The sequence below is a fragment of the Xenopus laevis genome, chromosome 6L, assembly GCF_017654675.1.
Source record: "Xenopus laevis strain J_2021 chromosome 6L, Xenopus_laevis_v10.1, whole genome shotgun sequence".
In the NCBI taxonomy this organism is placed as follows: Eukaryota; Metazoa; Chordata; class Amphibia; order Anura; family Pipidae; genus Xenopus; species Xenopus laevis.
The window spans coordinates 44,949,504-44,969,913 of NC_054381.1; the positions used below are offsets into that span (position 1 = coordinate 44,949,504).

Sequence of the window (20,410 nt, forward strand, 5' to 3'; positions counted from 1 at the left end):
GCAACATTGGGCAGTTGGGCAGTAACCTTTTTTAACTAGTGATTTTTTTTTTTTTCAGCCAACTGCAAGTAAACTCATAAAAAGCAAAGATCTGATTGGGTGCTATTGGTTACTGTCCAGCATTTGTAAATGACGCACTCAGTGTCTCCTAATTCATAGCTTTCATGTTTATCATTTGGGAATGTCTCCATGCTTTATATTATTATTCTATGCTTTGGTACATTAGAAATGCCCAAAGTTCGTGTTAACATGCAGACTGATTACTTTGCAACTAACACTGTTTTCTGTTGAATACATATTAAGTTATTGGTCTCTCTGAAATAAGATTAGCCTCCTGTCTCCAACATGTCTGTGTATAATGTTTTTATTCTGCCAATTATGGCAATTCTGAATTGTTTGCCTCATGGCAGGCAATTTTAGGAAAGCTCATTCTGTGAGGAGCCAGTTCTTCATTCATAACAAGCAACAGCCGTTATGCTTTCTAATGGAGACCCATTTTCCATTGAACTGTAAATGTCACACAAGGTGATCTATTCAAGCCAAACAACAAATACTGAGCACCCACGCAGGTGTAGTCTACTGTACATGATTGTTATCATTGTTCATCACAGTAATCTACCTGTGACTATCTGTGCTACACAAAAATGACTGCATATTAAATATTTGATAAAAGGATTTAGCAAACTGCTGCTTTCATTTGGATGGCATTGTTTCCCTTTAGGTGCACCGTTCTACATCTTCAGGGCATATTTCTGCACAAAGGTAAGTTCATCCACCATAGCTCCATCATATTAAATTGATCCTTTCAGCTTTTTTTTTTAGCAACTATTGAATAGATTTTGCTCTTTAATATCTGTATATTATTCTGGTTTTCAAAGAGAAATCATATTGATTATTCATTATTATTTTTTATCCAGTCTCTTCTACAATTTCATTCTGCAATGTAAACCACTGCTTGGCTGCTAAGGCCAGTCACCCTAGCTACCATATAGCAGCTTGAATAGCAAACTGTAGAGCTGTAGAACAAAATGGCGAATATAGGCAGGCAGCATTTGAACCTTCTTTATGAATGCAGAGGCCTGTTGTATTATATACCACATGCAGAAGCCCTGTGAATCTTACCCTTTGTTTGCATCCAGGTGTCTCAAGTGTGGACATTTAGCTGTTAGTTAAAGGGGGTGTTCACCTTTGATTTGATTTTTAGTACGATGTAGAGCGTGTTTTTCTGAACCAATTTGCAATTGGTTTTCATTTTTTATTATATATGGTTTTTAAGTTATTTAGATTTTTATTCAGCAGCTCTCCATTTTGCAATTTCAGCAATTTGGTAGCTAGGGTCCAAATAACCTTAACAACCATTCATTGATTTGAATAAGAGACTGAAATATGAATAGGAGAGGGACTGAATAGAAAGATGTGTAATATAAAGTAGCAATAACAATACGTTTGAAGCCTTATAGAGCATTTGTTTTTTAGATGGGGTCAGTGACCCCTGTTTGAAAGCTGGAAAGTGACAGAAGAAGAAGGCAAATAATGAAAAACACAATAAAGAATAAATATTGAAGACCAATTCAAAAGTTGTTTAGAATTGGTCATTCTATAAAAGACTTTGTTAACTTAAAGGTAAACCACCCCTTTAAATAATTAAAAAAAAAACACACACAGAAAAATTAAAATAACTAATACCATTTGCAAATCTTTGGAACAAGAGCTAGGGTACATCATAATGTAAATGTGCAGTTATGACAAAGACCAGAGTAAAGAGAGTGAATACATGTGTAGCATGTTTAGGCAAAGTTAGCTTATTATTTATTAATAATATGTACGTGTGTTTCAAATTAGGTAACCTGTTTTCCTATTTGTGAAGCCTTTTACTTTTATACACATTGCAAGATTGTCAGGGATAGTTAACCAGCAGCCAGTGGCTTGTAGTTGTAGTTTATAAACTTCTTTGTGGTTCAGCAGCAACCTCCAGAAGGCTGCAGATTGGATATAAATATATATATATTGTTTTAAAAATTTAAGTTGGCATTTTATTCTCCCTGTTGTTTTAGGAAGCTGGAAATTGACAACAACCTTGAAAATGGTTCTATAAAGCAAGAGGGAAATCATTTTGACAAACCTGTCACTGATTATGTGGAAAGGCACTTTGTAGAAAAGCCAGAATCTGTGCCTGTGGGTTCTCCAGATAATGGTGAGAGCAAGTGGTAAAAAAAATGTCCACAATCACAATTATTTACTTTAATTCCACTACCAGCATAATTAAAGGAGAAGGAAAGGCTTTGTGCACTTGGGGGTGCCAAATGTTAGGCACCTCCAAGTGAATGTATTGACTTACCTGAAACCCCGGGCCTGTGCTCCTATCAGCAGAAAACTGCGCCGGCCCCAGGGTTATTCCAGCGAGCACCACGGAGCGATCCTCTTCCGTCTTCTTCTTTTTTCAAATTTCCCGGGGCAAACGCATGTGCAGTTGAACAAAAACGCAGACTTTTTAGTCAAAGTTTGGCTGTTCGGAGAGAAGAAGCCGAACGAGAACTGCTCCGTGGTGCTCACTGGTATAACCCCGGGCCGGTGCAGTTTTCTGCTGATAGGAGCACCGGCCCGGGGTTTCAGTTAAGTAACTACAATCATTTGGGGGTGCCTAACATTTGGCACCCCCAAGTGCACCAAGCCTTTCCTTCTCCTTTAAGCAGCATGATTTCAGCTATATTTCTGCACTTCCTATTGTAAACATTTATGTACAGAAATTACCGTATATACTCGAGTATAAGCCGAGTTTTTCAGCCTCCAAAATATGCTGAAAAACTCTACCTCGGCTTATACTCGGGTCAAGCGCAAAAACGGTCGCCGGCGCCCAAGAATAGTCGCCGGCGCCCAAGAATAGTCGCCGGCGCCCAAGAATAGTCTCCAAGAATATTCCGGCATCCAAAAACGAGACGCCGACACCTCAAATGGGAGCAGAAACCCTTAATTTTTTGATTGAAACTTACCAGAAGCTGCTGCATTTCTCACCCTAGGCTTATACTCGAGTCAATAAGCTTTCCCAGTTTTTGGAGGTAAAATTAGGTACCTCGGCTTATACTCGGGACGGCTTATACTCGAGTATATACGGTAATGCACAGGAACATCATACAGAAATACTGTTAATTGCCATGTTCTATCTTGTAAGACAAGCAAAACTGTTGACCTTGAAAAATTGCTGCACACATTTATGCACCATGATATTACTCTTTAATGGACATAGTGCTGTTTAGTAGGTCAGTGCTGAAAAAAATGTTTTTAATTCTCTGAACAGAGAACAGAGAGCCAGGTATACACACTGCAGGCAGGACCCTATTTGGACAGTCTCCTGGCATCATTTGGGCCACTGACCATTGAGAGCTTAGAAAAAAAAAATGTTATTTGACTACATGCTTTTAATTTTTAAAGGAGAACTAAACCCTAAAAATGTATATGGCTAAAAATGCCATATTTTACATACTGAACTTATTGCATCAGCCAAACGTTTCAGCTTCTCAATAGCAGCAATGGTCCAGGACTTCAAACTTGTCACAGGGGGGTCACCATCTTGGAAAGTGTCTGTGACACTCGCATGCTCAGTGGGCTCTGAGCAGCTGTTGAGAAGCTAAGCTTAGGGGTTGTCGCAAATTATCAAGTAGAAAATGAGGTTTGTCTGTAATATAAACTGATGCTACAAGGCTGATTATTAAATTATGATGCTAGTTGCATTGGTTTCTGTGCTGCCATGTAGTAATTATCTGTATTAATTACTAATCAGCCTTATATTGTGACATTTATATTCTAAGTGTACAGTTTATTGTGAGTGGGTCCCTAAGCTCAGTAAGTGACAGCAGCATAGAGCATGTGCAGTGAATCAGCAGAAAAGAGGATGAGGAGCAACTGGGGCATCTTTTGATGCTCAGATCTTCCCTGCTAAAGGGCTGTGGTTGCGTAAGGCTGGTACAGAATCACAAAACCTTATGTACAACATTTCTAGCCAACTTCTTTAGTTAGGCTTTAGTTCTCCTTTAATAATAATTTGGAGTATCATTTAGGTATGGTATAGTATGGCAACAGTGTTTACATCCCCTTTAATAGTGTGACATTTACAACAGTAGTTACCAGTTTCTCAAAAATATTGTTGCAACTACCATGCATTTCAGTCTTTGACTTCCTTTTTCCCCTCAGCCTTATATTTATATTCTAGCCATTTCTGCACAATTGGTACCCGTCTCCTTGTATTTCTTTTTTTCCCCCTCTGTACTGACATTTGCATTCAGATCATCTCTTTATCTTTATATTTGGCTTTTTATGCCCACATTTCTATGCACGCAGTGTTTTCGAGTAAAATCTACAAATTTTGTAGGCAGCGAGTGTTCTCCTGATGGCAGTTCACAGCATAGTGACACCATTTCCAGTAGTGAGCTTCTAGACTCTGAAGTTCATGCGCAGACAGAGGTACCTGTAGCAAGAAATGGCTTACAGCAGGATGAAGGAGGCGGAGATGAAGACGAAGGAGAAGGTGCTGAAGCTGATGAAATTCTTGAAACATTTTTCAGTACAATGACTCACAGGTATTGAATGCGTAGTGTAAATCTAAGTGATGAGTCTGCAAATGTACACTATATTAATTTTGTGCTTTTCAACCACCTGATTCCTCCCCTCCCATAAGAATGCACTACACAAGGTACAGAGAGAACTCAAACACATACAGTACCTGCCTTTTTTTTATTGTTTCTTTGGTCCCATGTATGGCGACCTTAAAGGGGTTGTTCACCCTTGAGTTAACTATTAGTATGATGAAGAGAGTGATATTCTGAGACAATTTGTGGTTTTAGAGTTATTTCGATTTTTATTCAGCAGCTCTCCAGTTTGCTATGGCAGAAAACTGGTGCTAGGGCCCAAATTACCCTAGCAACCATGCATTGATTTGAATGAGAATATGGAATATTAATAGGGAAGGGTCTGAATAGAAAGATGAGTAATAAAAAGTAGCAATAGCAATACATGTGTAACCTTACAGAGCATTTGTTTTTAGATAGGGTCAATGACCCCCATTTGAAAGCTGGAAAGAATCAGATTTTTATGATGTCATTTTTATTTCTAAATTACACTGTTTACACTGCAAAAATTTCACTCTACAATATAAAATGTCATTCCTGAACCAGCAAGTGTATTTTTATTTATTTATAATATTGGTGTGTAGGCAGCCATCTCAGCCCATTTTGCCTGGTCATGTGCTTTCAGAAAGAGCCAGTACTTTAGGATGGAACTGCTTTCTGGCAGGCTGTTGTTTCTTGTACTCAATGTAACTTAATGTGTCGCAGTGGGACCTGGATTTTACTATTGAATGCTGTTCTTAGATCTGCCAGGGAGCTTTTATCTGGTACTTTTCCATTGTTCTGTCGTTAGGCTGCTGGGGGGAGGGGTTGATATCACTCCAACTTGTAGTACAGCATTAAAAAGTGACTGAAATTTATCAGAGCACAAGTCACATGACTGGGGCAGCTGGGAAACTGATAATATGTCTAGCCCCAAGTCAGATTAAATATAAAAAAAATCTGTTTACTCTTTTGAGAAACAGATTTCGGTGCAGCATTCTGCTGGAGCAGCACTATTAACTGATGCATTTTAAAAAACATTTTTTTCCCATGACAGTATCCCTTTAAGGAAGAACAGTGCCCTATGTACCTTTCCCGCCACTTATGAATACAGCACTGTCAAACGCAGACAGCACTGTATTCATGGGGCTAGCTGCAGGTCGAAAAGATGGGGCACAGATACCTGCAGCAATTCAGGGAGTGAGGAAGACAGGGTGCAAAGAAATAAATATTTTTTATTTTGATTAAAGCATACCATAAGTCAGTTGTATGCTGGCTTTGCATAGGGGAGTCCTGTTTTCTAAGCAAGCCAGTGGCCAGCGTTAACATAGGTTGTTCTACTCCCAATGCTTTGTGCATTGTTGATTAGAGTTAATGAAAGCTACAAAAGTTAATCTGCACACCACATCAATTGTACAGACACTTAAGGTATGCAAATATATGGTTTAATAAAGCATATAATTACAACAATGTATAATTACAAAGTCATTAAAACCTATAATTTAGTACATACCAAACACAGTGCCCCAAAAAGAACAGCAGCACTCAGGCATGTAAGGCAGGCAAGTTGGTGTGTGGGAGAATACTCCAACGTTTCACACAAAGTACTTTGTCAAGTAGAATCCCCTAACTTTTGTAGCTTGGAGGTTTTTTTGGGTCTATTTGGGTAAGAGCCTTGACTCTTGCACCCTTTGTTAAATTTGTATAAAGGGAGTGCTCTCCATTAATTAATTGAAGAGTTAAACAGTTTCCTGAATTTGTTTTTAGAAACATGCATTATTAACTGGCTATATATTTATTTATCTGTGCTTACTACTGCACAGTATCACAGACATGAATTGCCCTCAAATAAATGGAATTGTGTATTACAGGTTCAATGATATAAGTTTGGAAGACGGAGAAGGGATTCCAACTGAGAGGTTTCTGGACTCATGTTATGCAATTGTTCCTGTTATTGGTAAATAAACTCCCTTCATTATCTTGCTGCTTATTTACAAAAGTGTTTTCATTAACCCACTAAGTGCCACTGCTTTGTCTGTATTTTTAGTTATTGTCCTAAGTGAGCAATATATTGATGAACTAAGGATCAGCAGACAAATTTCACTCTGGAGAACCAAATACCTTTTTAGTCATTCTTTATTGTTTAATGCATCTGTTGATGAACCACAGCTACAGGATGAAATGTTCAGTATGTGCTTCCACCATGTTGTGCTGAGTTGCAATTTTTTATGAGACGAATTAAGGTTTATTTTTATAATAGCAGAAATGGGGCACATCATAAGCACAATGCCTGCATCAGTTGCACAACCATTCCCCCTGCCCTATTAAGAATGCACCTGTATGGGTGACGTGGCTAAACACATATAGGACTCAGGGGAAAGGTGTTCATTTGTGCAAGGCCTTATGAGGACAATGCAAAAATAAAAATCTTGTCTTTTCTAGACTTATGTAAGTGAACTAGAAAAGCATGCAGGAATTAATTTGTTAACCCTGGTACCTATATAAAGACTGATTGTTCCTTTACAGACAAGCTCGGATCCACTGTGTTTGCACCCGTGAAAATGGACTTTGTGGGGAATATTAAGGTGAGCTGGGAGTTAAAGGCTAACCTAAGTGTAAAAATCATATTGGTTAGTTCACAAGGCTTTATTATTCATTCAATAGATTAAGTATGGACATTTAGCAGTGGGAAGACTGTATGAACATTATCAGTTCCCAGTTCATCACATCAGCATCACTGGCTTTCTGCAGTTTCACCATCACAGGTTTCTTGCATTACAACATGGGTCTATAGCGATTGCTGATTTGCAACCCCCAGCATATTGCCCTAAGACTGCCTGAAGAGTGAAAATATTCTCATGTCAGTTATAATATTATGCGTCATGTATCAGACAGAGAAAGGGTAAACACAATAAACCTGCTTATCATGGTTTCAGAAACCTAAATATCTGTCAGGTTTAACATCTGCTTGCATAATATATATTAGGCTCTAGATGATCTGTTCTAGAGGAAGGCAATAAACCAGACAGTCTCCAATTTACTTGGCTTCAAAATACTAATCTGATCATCTTATTTTATGTTGGTCCATAACTCCAATACAGCTCTAAAAAGTGTATTTGGCCAACATATTTCTTATATTTCAGCCAGCTGACTATATTGCCTCCAACCAGTGACCTCATCCAAGCCTTGCTCATGGGTTCCCGACGTTGAGCTATGGTCTTAAACCTGGAAGGCACAGGGCAACTTGAGATGATTTGTTGTCCGTTAATCCTTTTTATAGCCCTTTTAAGAGTATAGGCAGTATACTTATATTTTAAATCTAGATACATGCATGTACATTAATCTACCATGAATCTAGTCTGCCACTATTGGTATTAAAGAAATGTCATCAGCATGACTTTTTACTTTGCTCTCTCAATTATATTCTTTGCTTTATCATCCTAGAAAATAAATCAGAAATTCATCACTAGTAAGGAAGAATTCACAACACTACAAAAGATTGTTCTCCATGAAGTCAATTCTAATGTGACACAAGTAAGAAATTCTGCAACCGAGGCCCTCTTGTGGTTGAAACGGTAAGCTACTGATGTTCTGGCTTTGTAAACCAATCCTAGTAACAAACAATATCATGTAATACATGACTATTATTTTTTATACTTTAACCTATAAAGGTAAGTGGCTAGTGAGAGTGAATACAAATTTGATCCAAACTCTCAGTGAAAAACCCTATATGTTACTGACCTCATACTATGTCAGTTTATTGGATATGTTAAAAGGTCTCTTAAATTTAAAAAAAAATCATTCTACCATTATGTAGACTGGTATTGCCATAGTCTGCTATACAATTTGTGAGTTGTGTAATGTGTCCTGCAGTTGGATTCATTACTCTTATCTGGGTGCTGGCACCCACTTACCATAGCAATCAGACATTGCTTGAATAACAGATTGGAAGATACATAGGACAGTTTCATGACTGATACAAACACCACTAACCATAAATATCTAGACTCTTGATAAAACTACCTTCTGTTTGCTGGAGTCACTGACCTGTAGATATTTTGCAGTATATCGTTACATAACCCCCCCCCCCCCATAGTGGGTGCATTTGTCCCAGTGCAGTAACCAATAGCAACCAAGCAAAGTTTAGCTTTAATGAAATGAGCTTTTAATGAAAGGAAATTATTAGAGCAGATTTGCACCTTCCTTGTTGTACTTACTCCAGCAGTGTCCCTTCCTGTCTCAAGTAGCAGAAGTTATAGAACTCAAACAAGAATATTGAATTCCCAGTAAGATTACACGAGCTGTGGTTTGATGATATGCTGATTTGGGCTTTAGTTGCTAGTTTCATTCTGTGCAAGGAATTATGTTAAAATTCCTGTCCTGCGTTTGAAAAGGCAGCCCAGTATATAGATAAAGCCTCTTTTAATTCAGCTGTCCTTCAGACTGGGCCTCCCATTTACTGCTTGAGCTTCAAGGTATGAACCATTGCCATAGTATTGTAATGATGGATAAAGTGGTTTGTGTCCAAATAATATGACATCATTTCTTAGCATAAATAGTGTTTTCTTTTCTTTCCAGAGGTTTAAAGTTTCTCTATGAATTTCTGTATGAGGTCAGGAATGGTGAAAAGAACATTCAAACAGCTTTAAGTAAGTGACATTTTCTCAAGTCGATTGAGAAGTTTATTTTTAAAGGACAAGGAAACCCTGATTCACCGGAGGTGCCAATATGTTACGCACCCCCAGTGAATTAAATTGCTAAGCTTTTTTTTTCCCAAGGCTGGTGCTCCTTTTAGGAAACAATGAGCCAACGATAAAAGAAAGGAAGAAATATGAGCGCCACTATTTTATTCACCTTACTGGGTATACTTAGTTCAGACTAAAGGTGCCCATACATGGAGAGATCCGCTCATTTGGCGATGTCGCCAAACGAGTGGATCTCCCTCCGATATGCCCACCTTGAGGTGGGCAATATCGGGCTGATCCGATCGTGGGCCCTAGGGCCCAACGATCGGATCCTAACGATGCCTAAACGGGCGGTCGGATCGCGGGACCGCATCAACGAATAGATGCGGCCGCGATCCGACGGGATTTTCTGTCCCATCCGATCGAGATCTGCCCGACTTTCAGCCAGATCTCGATCGGTGAAGCCCGTCGGGGGGCCCCATACACGGGCCAATAAGCTGCCGACACGGTCTGTCAGCAGCTTTTATAGGTCCGTGTATGGCCACCTTTACAGTTAGGGGCTAGAGAAATCTGAAGGGGGAAGACTGGAAAAGGTAAGTAAGATCATGGCACTGTGTTAGCTTTTCCCTGGACCATTTTATTTTTTTCCTAAATGGAGCACCAGTTTAGTGGAAAAAACTTAGACACTTCCTAATTTAATCAGTCACTTAAATATCATCACCCTCAATGGTTTGCTTGTCCTTTAAGACTTATGATATTGATGACCGTGTATTTCCAATTTCTCTGCAGTAGTGTATATTGCATTCAATTATATCTTTAAACTTTGTAACTTAGCAAAAGGTATAAAAGGTTCTAATGAGTAACTATATATATATATTTAAGGAAGAAACGACTAGCCTAGAACACACATAAAATGCTCTGACATCATACCATAAGTGTAAGGAATGCTTAAAACCCAAGAATTATGCTTACAATAAATACCTAATATGGTAACAGTTAACAGCTATATTCTGAGTATATACAAATATTATTGGTGCATAGATCATTGTCAGATATGCATGTATTTGAGGTTTGACTCCTATATGATGGTCTGGAGATATGTAAAAGAAGGAAAAGTCTAAATAGAAAGAGGACTATGAATCTGTACTATCTGAAAGGTGCAGTAAAAATAACAATACAAGTTGTTCACTGACACTTGGCTACAACATTGCAGGTTTAAAATGATTTATGCTTTACTGATGCAGATGGGATGCTAAGAAAATTGTGCTTTCTCTTCATGCAGGTAATGCATATGGTAAAACATTGCGTCAGTATCATGGCTGGGTTGTTCGAGGAGTGTTTGCGGTGAGTGGAAACCATCGGTCTCTCTGTAAATGTACAAAAATATCTGATGTGTTCAGTTGTGAAAAAAACATAATCTTTGACATAACATAGCATAGTCTTGTTGTGAAAGGGTAGTCATCCACCAGTGTTCTCATATACAAATACAAAGCCTCTGGTAATGCTTTAGTGCACAATTAAAGGAACAGTAACTGATAAAATTGACGTGTTTACTTCAGAAACACTACTATTGTTTATATAAATAAGCTGCTGTGTAGCAATGGGGGCAGCCATTTAAAGGAGAAAAGGCTCAGGTTACACAGCAGACAGCAGATAAGCTCTGTAGAATATAATGGTGTTATCTGTTATCCACTATTTAACCTGTGCTATATATATATTTCAATTTCTGCCAGTACTACACAGCAGCTTATTTATATAAACTATAGTAGTGTTTCTGAAGCAAACACATCTGTTTTACCAATGTAGGGCAACACTACATGATATTTTCATTACTTTAAACCACTTTCATTTTTTGGTGTTGCTGTTCCTTTAATTGCCCCCACAGAGATACATTTTCATAGCATACTGAGGTTATGTCATAGCAAATAGTGACCTTGCAAGCTAAAAATGTCGCAAGGTGTTGTGCTTTGGGCCATTTCTGAGCAAAGCAGGGACTTGATTGCTAAGTTAAAAGATAATTAAATGCTATGTTCAATGACTTTGCAGTTGGCCTTGAGGGCAGCTCCGACGTATGAAGGGTTTGTCACCGCACTTTGTATTAAAGAAGGGGACGAAAAAGAAGAAGGTTTTATTAATGCCATGAAGAGAGACCTTAACATTTACCTGCCTGCCATGGAGAAGCAGCTAAACATACTGGACACTTTGTATGAAGAGCACGGTCTGGAGTCAGATGAAGTGGTATGAGACAAGTGTAGCACATCTCAACATTCAGGAATTCGGCAGATATTGTGCCAAGTCAATTCCCTTCAGCGGGGACGAAAATATCAATTCCTGCATCAGATGGGAGACTGCCCTAAACAATGCAACCGGGCCCCGGAATATAATGTGTTTTTTAGTAATATGCACTCATTTCAGTGGGACAAATATTACTGTAAGATTTTTTTCTAGGGGCTCAGTGTGGCTGAAGCCCCTGCAGGACATGACTGCTTAAATGGCCAATTTTTAGTTTTATACTATGGAACTTTCTGTTTGTTGATATGTATGTAACTGTAGTTTCGCGTTCTGTTTGTTTTAAAGTAGGGATGCACTGAATCCAGGATTCAGTTCGGGATTCGGCCAGGATTTTAGCTTTTTCAGCAATATTCAGATTCGAACGAATCCTTCTGCCTGGCCGAACCGAATCTGAATCCTAATTTGTATATGAAAATTAGGGGCGGGAGGGAAATCGTGTGATTTGTTGTCACAAAACAAGGAAGTAAAAAATGTTATCCCCTTTTCACAAAGGATTCGGCCAAATCCAAAAAAGTGGATTTGGTGCATCCCTATTTTAAAGTAAAGATAAAGTATATGTGCTAAAGTTTCCAAAGAGAGTCTATAGGGCTAGGGTACAGGGACAGGCTTGTCAATAATGGGAATATACAGTAACAGGTTAATCTGTGTAACCTTGGAGCCTTCCTTCCAACTCTTCTGTATGATTTGTTTCTCTTATGTAACTGTGCTATGGTCATTCAAGTATACGATCTGGCACTTTCTATAAAGGATATTTGGTAACGGGGCCAAGTCTGGACATACAGACGGACATAAATGGAATGGACAAATGCAATTCATATAGACAGATATATGAAGCACTGTTTATGTGCAAAGAGTTTTCCCCAGAATTCCACCATCATTGTGGCCATGTATTAAATTGCAGCTACCTATCGCTGGGTGCAGGTCTGTTGTGACGCAACCAATTGAGGGAACCCTGGAATTATTGTCATGTAGAGAGTGTCAGTAACACTAAGGCTCCCTTGCATCACTTGACTGCGAGTAGACATTGGAAGTTCTGATGCCAAATGCAGCCTAGCAATGTATTTTAATCATTCATTTAAATGGAATGCAGCAGCATTTTGGGTAGTCTCTGTTTTTTTTTTTGCCAGTTACCAGCAGTCAAACCGAACACGGCACATGGGAATGTTTCGCCAATGCAGAGTAGTGCATAACATACTTTCTCTAGCTGTTGGGAGAGGGCATTCTTCTTTGCACTACTTACTTATTACATAACATTAAAATGCACATTCATTCCAGAGTTAGCTGCATTTTACTTGTTGCAAGTCTTCCGCTACTGATGCAACTTCCTGTGTGAACTCTAGACTTACCTCCATGCCCAGGCTGACTGTAATTCCAGGCTTCCCTGTAGACTGACAAACTGTGGGTTATTGCAATGCCAGAGGGGCTGCGGTATGATACCGTAGACAGTCACTATTTATTGGGCTGGTGGGGGACTGTTTGGGCCTCTGTGTACTTGAAATGCCAGGGCCTATTTTGAATTCCAGTCCTGGTTCCCATCATCAATGAGAACACTTGCTCACAATTCATATTGACCCCTAGTGCCCCCATGTAGAAGTGCAAGGACCTTTAAGTAATGTAAGTGATATGCACACAAGTTTGCCTGCATTTTAGCTCACCACGTTTGCTTTAATAATCATAAATGAGTCTGTTGGTCTTCCAGACATAAGACTTTATCACAGTGTTAATCATGGGTTTTAATGTCCTGTGCAATATGTTCATTCACTGGCTAATGAAATACAAACTATTACTATATGTTATAGTCCAGCCCTGCTTTAGCAAATGTGCAGTCCCTATGGGTGGTCATAGCTTGTCATTTCATTTTGTTTGTTTTCAGTGTAGATCTCCTCAAAGACTTGCCTACTTTGGACTTGTGTGGGGCTAAATTTATGGCCTTTCTAATCAATCTTAGATAGACACTCAGTCAGCTATCAGCCACAAAGGTCTCTACCTACTAGTTAATGGTGCTGCTCCAGCAGAATTCTGCACTAAAATTAGTTTCTCAAAAGAGCAGAACAGATTTTTTTATATTTAATTTTGAAATCTGACATGGGGCTAGATATATTGTCAGTTTCCCAGCTGCCTCCAGTCATGTGACTCTGATAAACTTCAGTCACTCTTTACTGCTGGGCTGCAAGTTGGAGTGAAATCACCCCCTCCTATCCCCCCCAGCAGCCTAACAAAAGAACAATGGGAAGGTAACCAGATAACAGCTCCCTAACACAAGATAACTGCTCCCTGGTAGATCTAAGAACAGCACTCAATAGTAAAATACAGGTCCCACTGTGACAAATTCAGTTACATTGAGTATGAGAAACAACAGCCTGCCAGAAAGCAGTTCCATCCTAAAGTGCTGGCTCTTTCTGAAAGCACATGACCAGGCAAAATGACCTGAGATGGCCACATGAGAAACAAACATGACTGAGAAGAGAATTCCCTGCTGTTTTTCTCTTCATCTGGCACGAGGACCTAAGCAGTGTCTACTTTCTTTCAATCAATTCCAGCAACTGAACATACAATGATATATAATATAATATAATATAATAACAGGTATAGGATCCATTATCCAGAAAGCTCAGAATTACTAAATGGCCACCTCCCATAGACTCCATTTTAAACAAATTATTCTAAATTTTAGAAATGATTTCCTTTTTCTCTGTAATAATAAAACAGTCAATCATATTTAAGATATAATTAATCCTTATTAAAGATAAAGCAATGTTTAAATGATAATTTAGTAGACATTAAGTATGAAGATTCATGAGAAGACCCCAGGTTCCCGAGCATTCTGGAAAACAGATCCCATACCTGTAAAACCCATAAATTGTAAGCTCATTCCTACTGATCTGTTTCTGTCATTTGTTGTTCAGTACTGTTATTTTGAGCAGTGTGGAATATGTTGGCCCATTATAAGTATGTGTAATAGCCAAATGCGTAACTTATCCCTCAATGTATCCATGCAGAGCAACCAACAAAAATGTCAAATCTGCCCAGCTGAAGTAGCAGCCATGGCCTGAGCTGGGAACTTTAGTGGGGAAAAGCTCAATTGGTTTTATCTGCAGCTTATTGGGCAAAGGGAACACGTATGTAAGCAGCTGCCATGTATTATGTATAGTCTCTGCATTCCCTGCAAAGAAGATTCATACTGCAACTATCACTGTCAAAACAGGATTTTAATGCCATGTGTATATATACCCTATCCTGGCCCCCTGGAAACAGTAAGTTAAAGGGGAACTATAGCGAAAATTAAAACTTAATATAAGCTTCAGCTGTACTGTTTCTGAAATAATCAAGTTTATGTTCACTATTCCTCTCTCAGCATCTGTTCTCTTCATTCTGTCTTCATGCAGCAGTTGGGTCTCAGATATTTATTGACAGTTACATCCAATATATCTTATAGGGGGGCTCCTTTTGCCTAGAAGATTTATTAAAACTCACTCTATTAAAATCACCAGATATCACGTCTCTCTACATAAAGGATTTGTGCAAAAGGCGGTTAATTTGTTAGATTTTGTTTGTACTGAAATCAGTTATTTGAGTGAGCTCTAATACATCTGCTAGGAAAGGAAGCCCCCCTATAAGATATATTGGATTTAACTGTCAATGAATATCTGACACCCAACTGCTACATGAAGAGAGAATGAAGAGAAACTGATGCTGAGAGAGGGATAGTGAACATAAACTTGATTATTTCAGAAATGATGCAGAATATTTAATTGATTGTATTTAAAAAGTTTTTGATTTCAGTATTCTTAACCTTATATTATATTTTAATTTTAGCTATAGTTCCCCTTTAAGTAAGTTAATAAGAATCCTTGTGCCCACACTGTTTGTACCAAAGAACCACACAACGTGCAACTTGTCTACATAAATGCAGAAGGAGTTTGTATTGCTACTTACAGTTTGTGTACCAAATCCATTAATTTTATCCAGCTGGATATTTATGGTGCTTACATTTGACATGGGAACCTCAGATTTTTGTTGATTTTAAAATGCATGGAATGTGTTTTCGATGTATGAATGTATGTTATTACCTGTCAATTAATTTATTGATGCGATGAGTGTTTGGCTGCAAATAATTATGTTAAATTCCCAATGTGCAGTAAAGCTAGGCATCCAATTAAATTTCTCAAACTTACCGAAAAATGTCTAAAACTGCATATAAATAATTTATATTTTTTGGTTATAGTTGTTATCAGTTCTGAATGAGACTGTAAGGGCTAGTCCACACGAGGAGATTCGGGGAGATTTTGTCGCCTGGCAACTAATCGCCTCGTCTTTTCAGCGACTAACTCTCCGAACTGCCTCAGCGTTTTTCCCCATAGGCTAGAATGAAAAGTTGCCTGCGCTAATGCACACGCGGCGATGCATTTTCAATAGTTGCCCAAAGTTGCCTCGGGCAACTATAGAAAACTCATCGCCACGTATGCATTAGCGATGGCGACTTTTCATTCTAGCCTATGGGGAAAAACGCTGAAGCAGTTCGGGAAGATAGACGCTCAAAAGACGAGGCGATTAGTCGCCAGGTGACAGAATCTCCTCGTGTGGCCTTACCCTAAATGTGACAATACAGGCATGGGATCTGTTATCTGAAAACCTGTTATCCAGAAAACTCCAAAATGACCAAAAAAGGCCCTCTCCCATGGACTCCATTTATTTGAATAATTACAATTTTTAAGCATGATTTCCTTTCCCTATAATATTAAAACAGTACATTGTACTTGATCCCAACTAAGATATAATTAATCCTTATTGGGTTAAATTAATGTTTAAATGATTCTTTAGTAGACAAGCTATGGAGATCCACATTACGGAAAGACCCCTTATCCAAAACACCCCAGATCCTGTGCATTCTGCATAACAGGTCTCATACCTCACAAACTATGAACAAGTGTATTGTGATGTAAATCCTAGGTGCATTCATATCATACATTCCCAAGACTGAACCATCGTCTCTAGGCATAGAACCATAGTGATTCAGCAGAACACTGTGGCACAGCTACATATGTGAATCCAAACAAATGTATTGTGGACTCGCACACCCTACTTGAAAGCAGGTATAGATAAGCCTGGTGCACAAGGGTGGAGGTTCGGCCACCTCCCAATGCAAGTCTATAGAAAAAACCCAATGGCACCCAGGTCTGCGTGAACTCTTCTAGTACTCTATTTATTATAATACACACGTTTCAGCGAGTCATGTGGCAGAAATGACATCAGAACTCACCGTTTATAACTGAAGCTTGAGCAGCCTGTAGCCCTTCAGATGTACAAGTCACGGCAATCCCTGATAGGCCTTCAAGTGCTGTTGGGTACTGAGTCGATTTCATTAACAGTTAAAGGGTTCCATGTGGGTAAAATGTGGTACAGCTCTGTGAGCCCCAGACCAATAACCCATAATCCTTAAGGACCCTTGAGTCACAGCCCTGACATGCCAGTCCAACCCTGTGCTTATAAAAGTGCCCTGTTGCCATCCTGTCCTGCTATTATATCATGCCATGCTCCCCCATGGTTGGACTGGGCTGGCAGGACCCAAGGAAGAAACCCAGTGAGCCCCGGCCCTTTTGGACCCACTGAGCCAGACCAGCCTGGAACCATAGACCCTTTCCTCTGGACTTCCCCTCCCAATCACAGCTGCAACACAACAGGTATGTGCAAGGGATGAGGTGGAGCTTCGTCGGAGGACCTGATAATTGACTTCTCATATCTGTCGATTTCTAATGATTTGCCGTGTGTAGTTTGGTTGTGCACAAATGCGCAGAAAATGTTAGTGACGTCATGCACAGTGCGGTTCGGTGGAGTTTCTGGTGGTTTCAGCTAGGCTAGACAAAGGGAGACAAACCGTGTGGGAGCCCAGAGAAAGAAGAACAAGTTTGTGGTATCCTGCTTGTGCAAGTGTAGGTGAGTTAGTACTTTCTATCTATTCATTTATCTAGTAATCTTACTGGCACACTTGGGGTTACTGGAGAGCTTATTGGCCATATCAGTCATCTTACTGACCTGTGTGGGGTTTTTTAAACTTTTTTATGTTGGTTATGGTATTTGGGTGTATGGCTAATGGTGGGCAAGGTCAAGATTCCTGTATCTTGTTTTCAAATGATGGGAGGTATGGAAAACCCCTAAGGTTCATTAGTCACATCTCTTCTCTGAACAGAGTAGGCCTCGGACGCACAGGTTTACCTGCTGATTAGGCGGGTTTGGGTCAGCTTAGCAACTCTTTATTGGGTCATGGGTGGGTGACGGGCCTATCTCTGATCCCCCCTGCCCACTGTGCTCCTAAATGTCCCAACGACCACTTTCTATCTGTTTATTTATATACTTGCCTGCCCCCTTCTGTTAGCATCAGAGATGAGCGGGTCATCCGTGAGTATATAAATGAGGATAAGGTCCTAGAAGGTGACCAAAACATTGGCCTGTTTTCTTTTTAAACATGATTTGATTAAAGAATTAGTTTTTCATTTCTGAAAATCCCAGTGTGCATCTATATTTGGAATGAACTATTATGTAATAAGATAGCCCCTGGGTTAATAGTTATTTGCAGCGTGGAGACCGGAATAATACACAAAATAAAAAGGTAAGAATATTTTTAAAGAAGCTGTACTTCACCTTTCTTGTCATTTAAGTGCAGAGGACCACTATGCTTTTCTCTTATGTACAGCAGCCCCATGCAAGTCCTGCCTGTCTTTCCATTATTTCACACAAGCTCTTTAAGAGCACACATCATGGAATACTCATAGCATTTTGTACACAAACAGTACTAATTAACTTCTACAAATTTATGACAAATTAAAGAGGAATCCTGACATATGACTAAACCAAAATTACCTAGATAGGTAACTGGTGAGACATGGTGTGATAGCTCACTCAATTTATCCGATCACGCCTTTTTCTATAAAATATATGCTGTATGTTTTGAGAAACTCGCCTCAGGCAGTAGCTCCCTTTAAGAGCCGAATATATTTCCGAATATATTATATTTCCCTAAGGGAAGCTGCTTCAGGGTGGCAGGGAGGTTGGAATCAACCCTGTAGATGGTCCCTTTCTAGAAGATGAGAAAATAAAAGATGGTAAGAATATACTGTTTTCCCAGTGTTACCAGTAAAATAAATCTAAAATATCTGCTGTCATGTTAATACCAGTCTGCAGCTAAGTTGAAAAAGGCAGCTTTGTAAGTACAGTTATGGGATCCCTTATATAGAAACCTCCATATTATGGGAAGGTTGTCTCTCATTGAGGCAGATTTACTTACGTGCAAATTTTTGCTTTGGAAGGCTCCTCCAAACTTTGCGCAAGTACATCAGCCGTTATTTCATGACAAATACCTGTATTCTTCAAAATGCGCAATTTCGTCTTGGCAAAAGAATGTCGGCGTACTTTTGTCAGCGATAATTCAGCAGTTAGAAAATGTTGACGTGAATTCTCTCCTCTATCTTTATTTTCTTCCTAGAGAAGCTTCATTTACTTACACTTACGTCAATTTAAATTCAGTGGGTATATAAAGGTCATGTGTATGTATTCGCGATGTTGGTGAAATTGCAGGAAATGGCCACTTATTAAAAATGTCCAAGGAAGCAAAATAAAGACAATAGATATTCTCTATTGTCCTAGAAAAGTTGGTACCAAGGGCTGGAATGTTTCTCTCCTACTTGGTGGAGGGCCAATAATGGTATGGAGTGTTGACCACTCCCTGTTTTTAAACCACACCCACTTTAAACTACACTGCAGTCACATAGAGTGTGTGCCACATTTAAGCCCTGGCATAGCCACACTCACATTAACATAGCCACACTCACATTAACATAGCCACACTCACATTAAGATAAAAAAGGTCATACTGAAATGTTCCAACCAGTGGGGGCAGGGATTTTGTTTTAGCACACATTGAACACTAATGAAGCAAGGGGCCAGCACACCAAATTAACAAAATCTACTTGTGGTTTAAGTTAAAAATGACAATGCACGAGCCATTAAGATCTGCCAACTCATCTCTTCTAGACCAAATTGTCAAATTATTAGTTTGTGTGGACACTCAGAAGGGCATACCCAACCAAAATCTGGACACAGATTAGCCAGATATCTAATGAGTTATCAAGATGGGCAAGGAAACCCTCAGAGTTGTCTTTGCTGTCTTTGCCTGTTGGGTCCCTATAGGACCACAGGGGCCCATTCATAAACATTGGGCAAATTTCCCCCGGGCAGTAACCCATAGCAACCAATCAGTGATTAGCTTTTTTCAGCCACCTGTAGGTTGAACAGTGAAAGCAAACATCGTATTGGTTACCATGGGTTACTGCCCAGGTGCAAATTTGCCCAGTGTTTATGAATGGGCCCCTGTGGTCCTATAGGGACCTCACTTAGTATGTTTAGTTGTTTGCCCTATCTAACAATAGCAGCAGCCTGATTTGACCCTGTGTGTGGGTCAACTGAGTGGATCTTTAAATGTATGACAGGCCATTTTGAGGTTGTACTCCTCTTTACTGTAGGTTCGGACCAATCACTCATACCCGGTGGTCCGACTTAAAGGATTTCACATTTAGCTGAGGTAGTTTATTTGGCTTATGGGTTGGGTAAATGGGCATTGCTCATTACTTTGGGGAGTCCTATCTAATAGTATAGGGCTTAAAGGTACATGTCACCCAGACATAAAAAGCTGTATAATAAAAGTCCTTTCCGAAAGCTCTTGGCAAATACATTTTTCCCCTTCGGTCAGTGGCTTGTTGTTAAATACATATAAAAATAGTTGGAAAAGATGTATACTAGATAAATTAAAATTATATAGAAGTATAATGTTGAATTTGC

General features: G+C 39.3%; 1 protein-coding gene and 1 long non-coding RNA gene across 2 annotated transcripts in view; both read left to right on the plus strand.

Annotated features, from left to right (window-relative positions):
* Nucleotides 1–13,697, plus strand: part of plekha8.L (pleckstrin homology domain containing A8 L homeolog) — a 32,545-nt gene extending 18,848 nt beyond the window's left edge. The window contains exons 6-14 of the mRNA XM_018267428.2: nucleotides 722–762; nucleotides 2,055–2,194; nucleotides 4,367–4,574; nucleotides 6,473–6,558; nucleotides 7,128–7,186; nucleotides 8,046–8,176; nucleotides 9,180–9,250; nucleotides 10,569–10,630; nucleotides 11,333–13,697. Of these exons, the coding sequence (XP_018122917.1) occupies nucleotides 722–762; nucleotides 2,055–2,194; nucleotides 4,367–4,574; nucleotides 6,473–6,558; nucleotides 7,128–7,186; nucleotides 8,046–8,176; nucleotides 9,180–9,250; nucleotides 10,569–10,630; nucleotides 11,333–11,530 (996 nt within the window). The 3' untranslated portion in view covers nucleotides 11,531–13,697. The remainder of the gene's footprint in view (nucleotides 1–721; nucleotides 763–2,054; nucleotides 2,195–4,366; nucleotides 4,575–6,472; nucleotides 6,559–7,127; nucleotides 7,187–8,045; nucleotides 8,177–9,179; nucleotides 9,251–10,568; nucleotides 10,631–11,332) is intronic.
* A 2,730-nt stretch (nucleotides 13,698–16,427) lies between these two features.
* The window catches only part of LOC121394580, a 45,185-nt gene continuing 41,202 nt past the window's right edge, over nucleotides 16,428–20,410 (plus strand). Inside the window, exon 1 of the long non-coding RNA XR_005961794.1 lies at nucleotides 16,428–17,259. This is a non-coding gene — a long non-coding RNA (uncharacterized LOC121394580). The remainder of the gene's footprint in view (nucleotides 17,260–20,410) is intronic.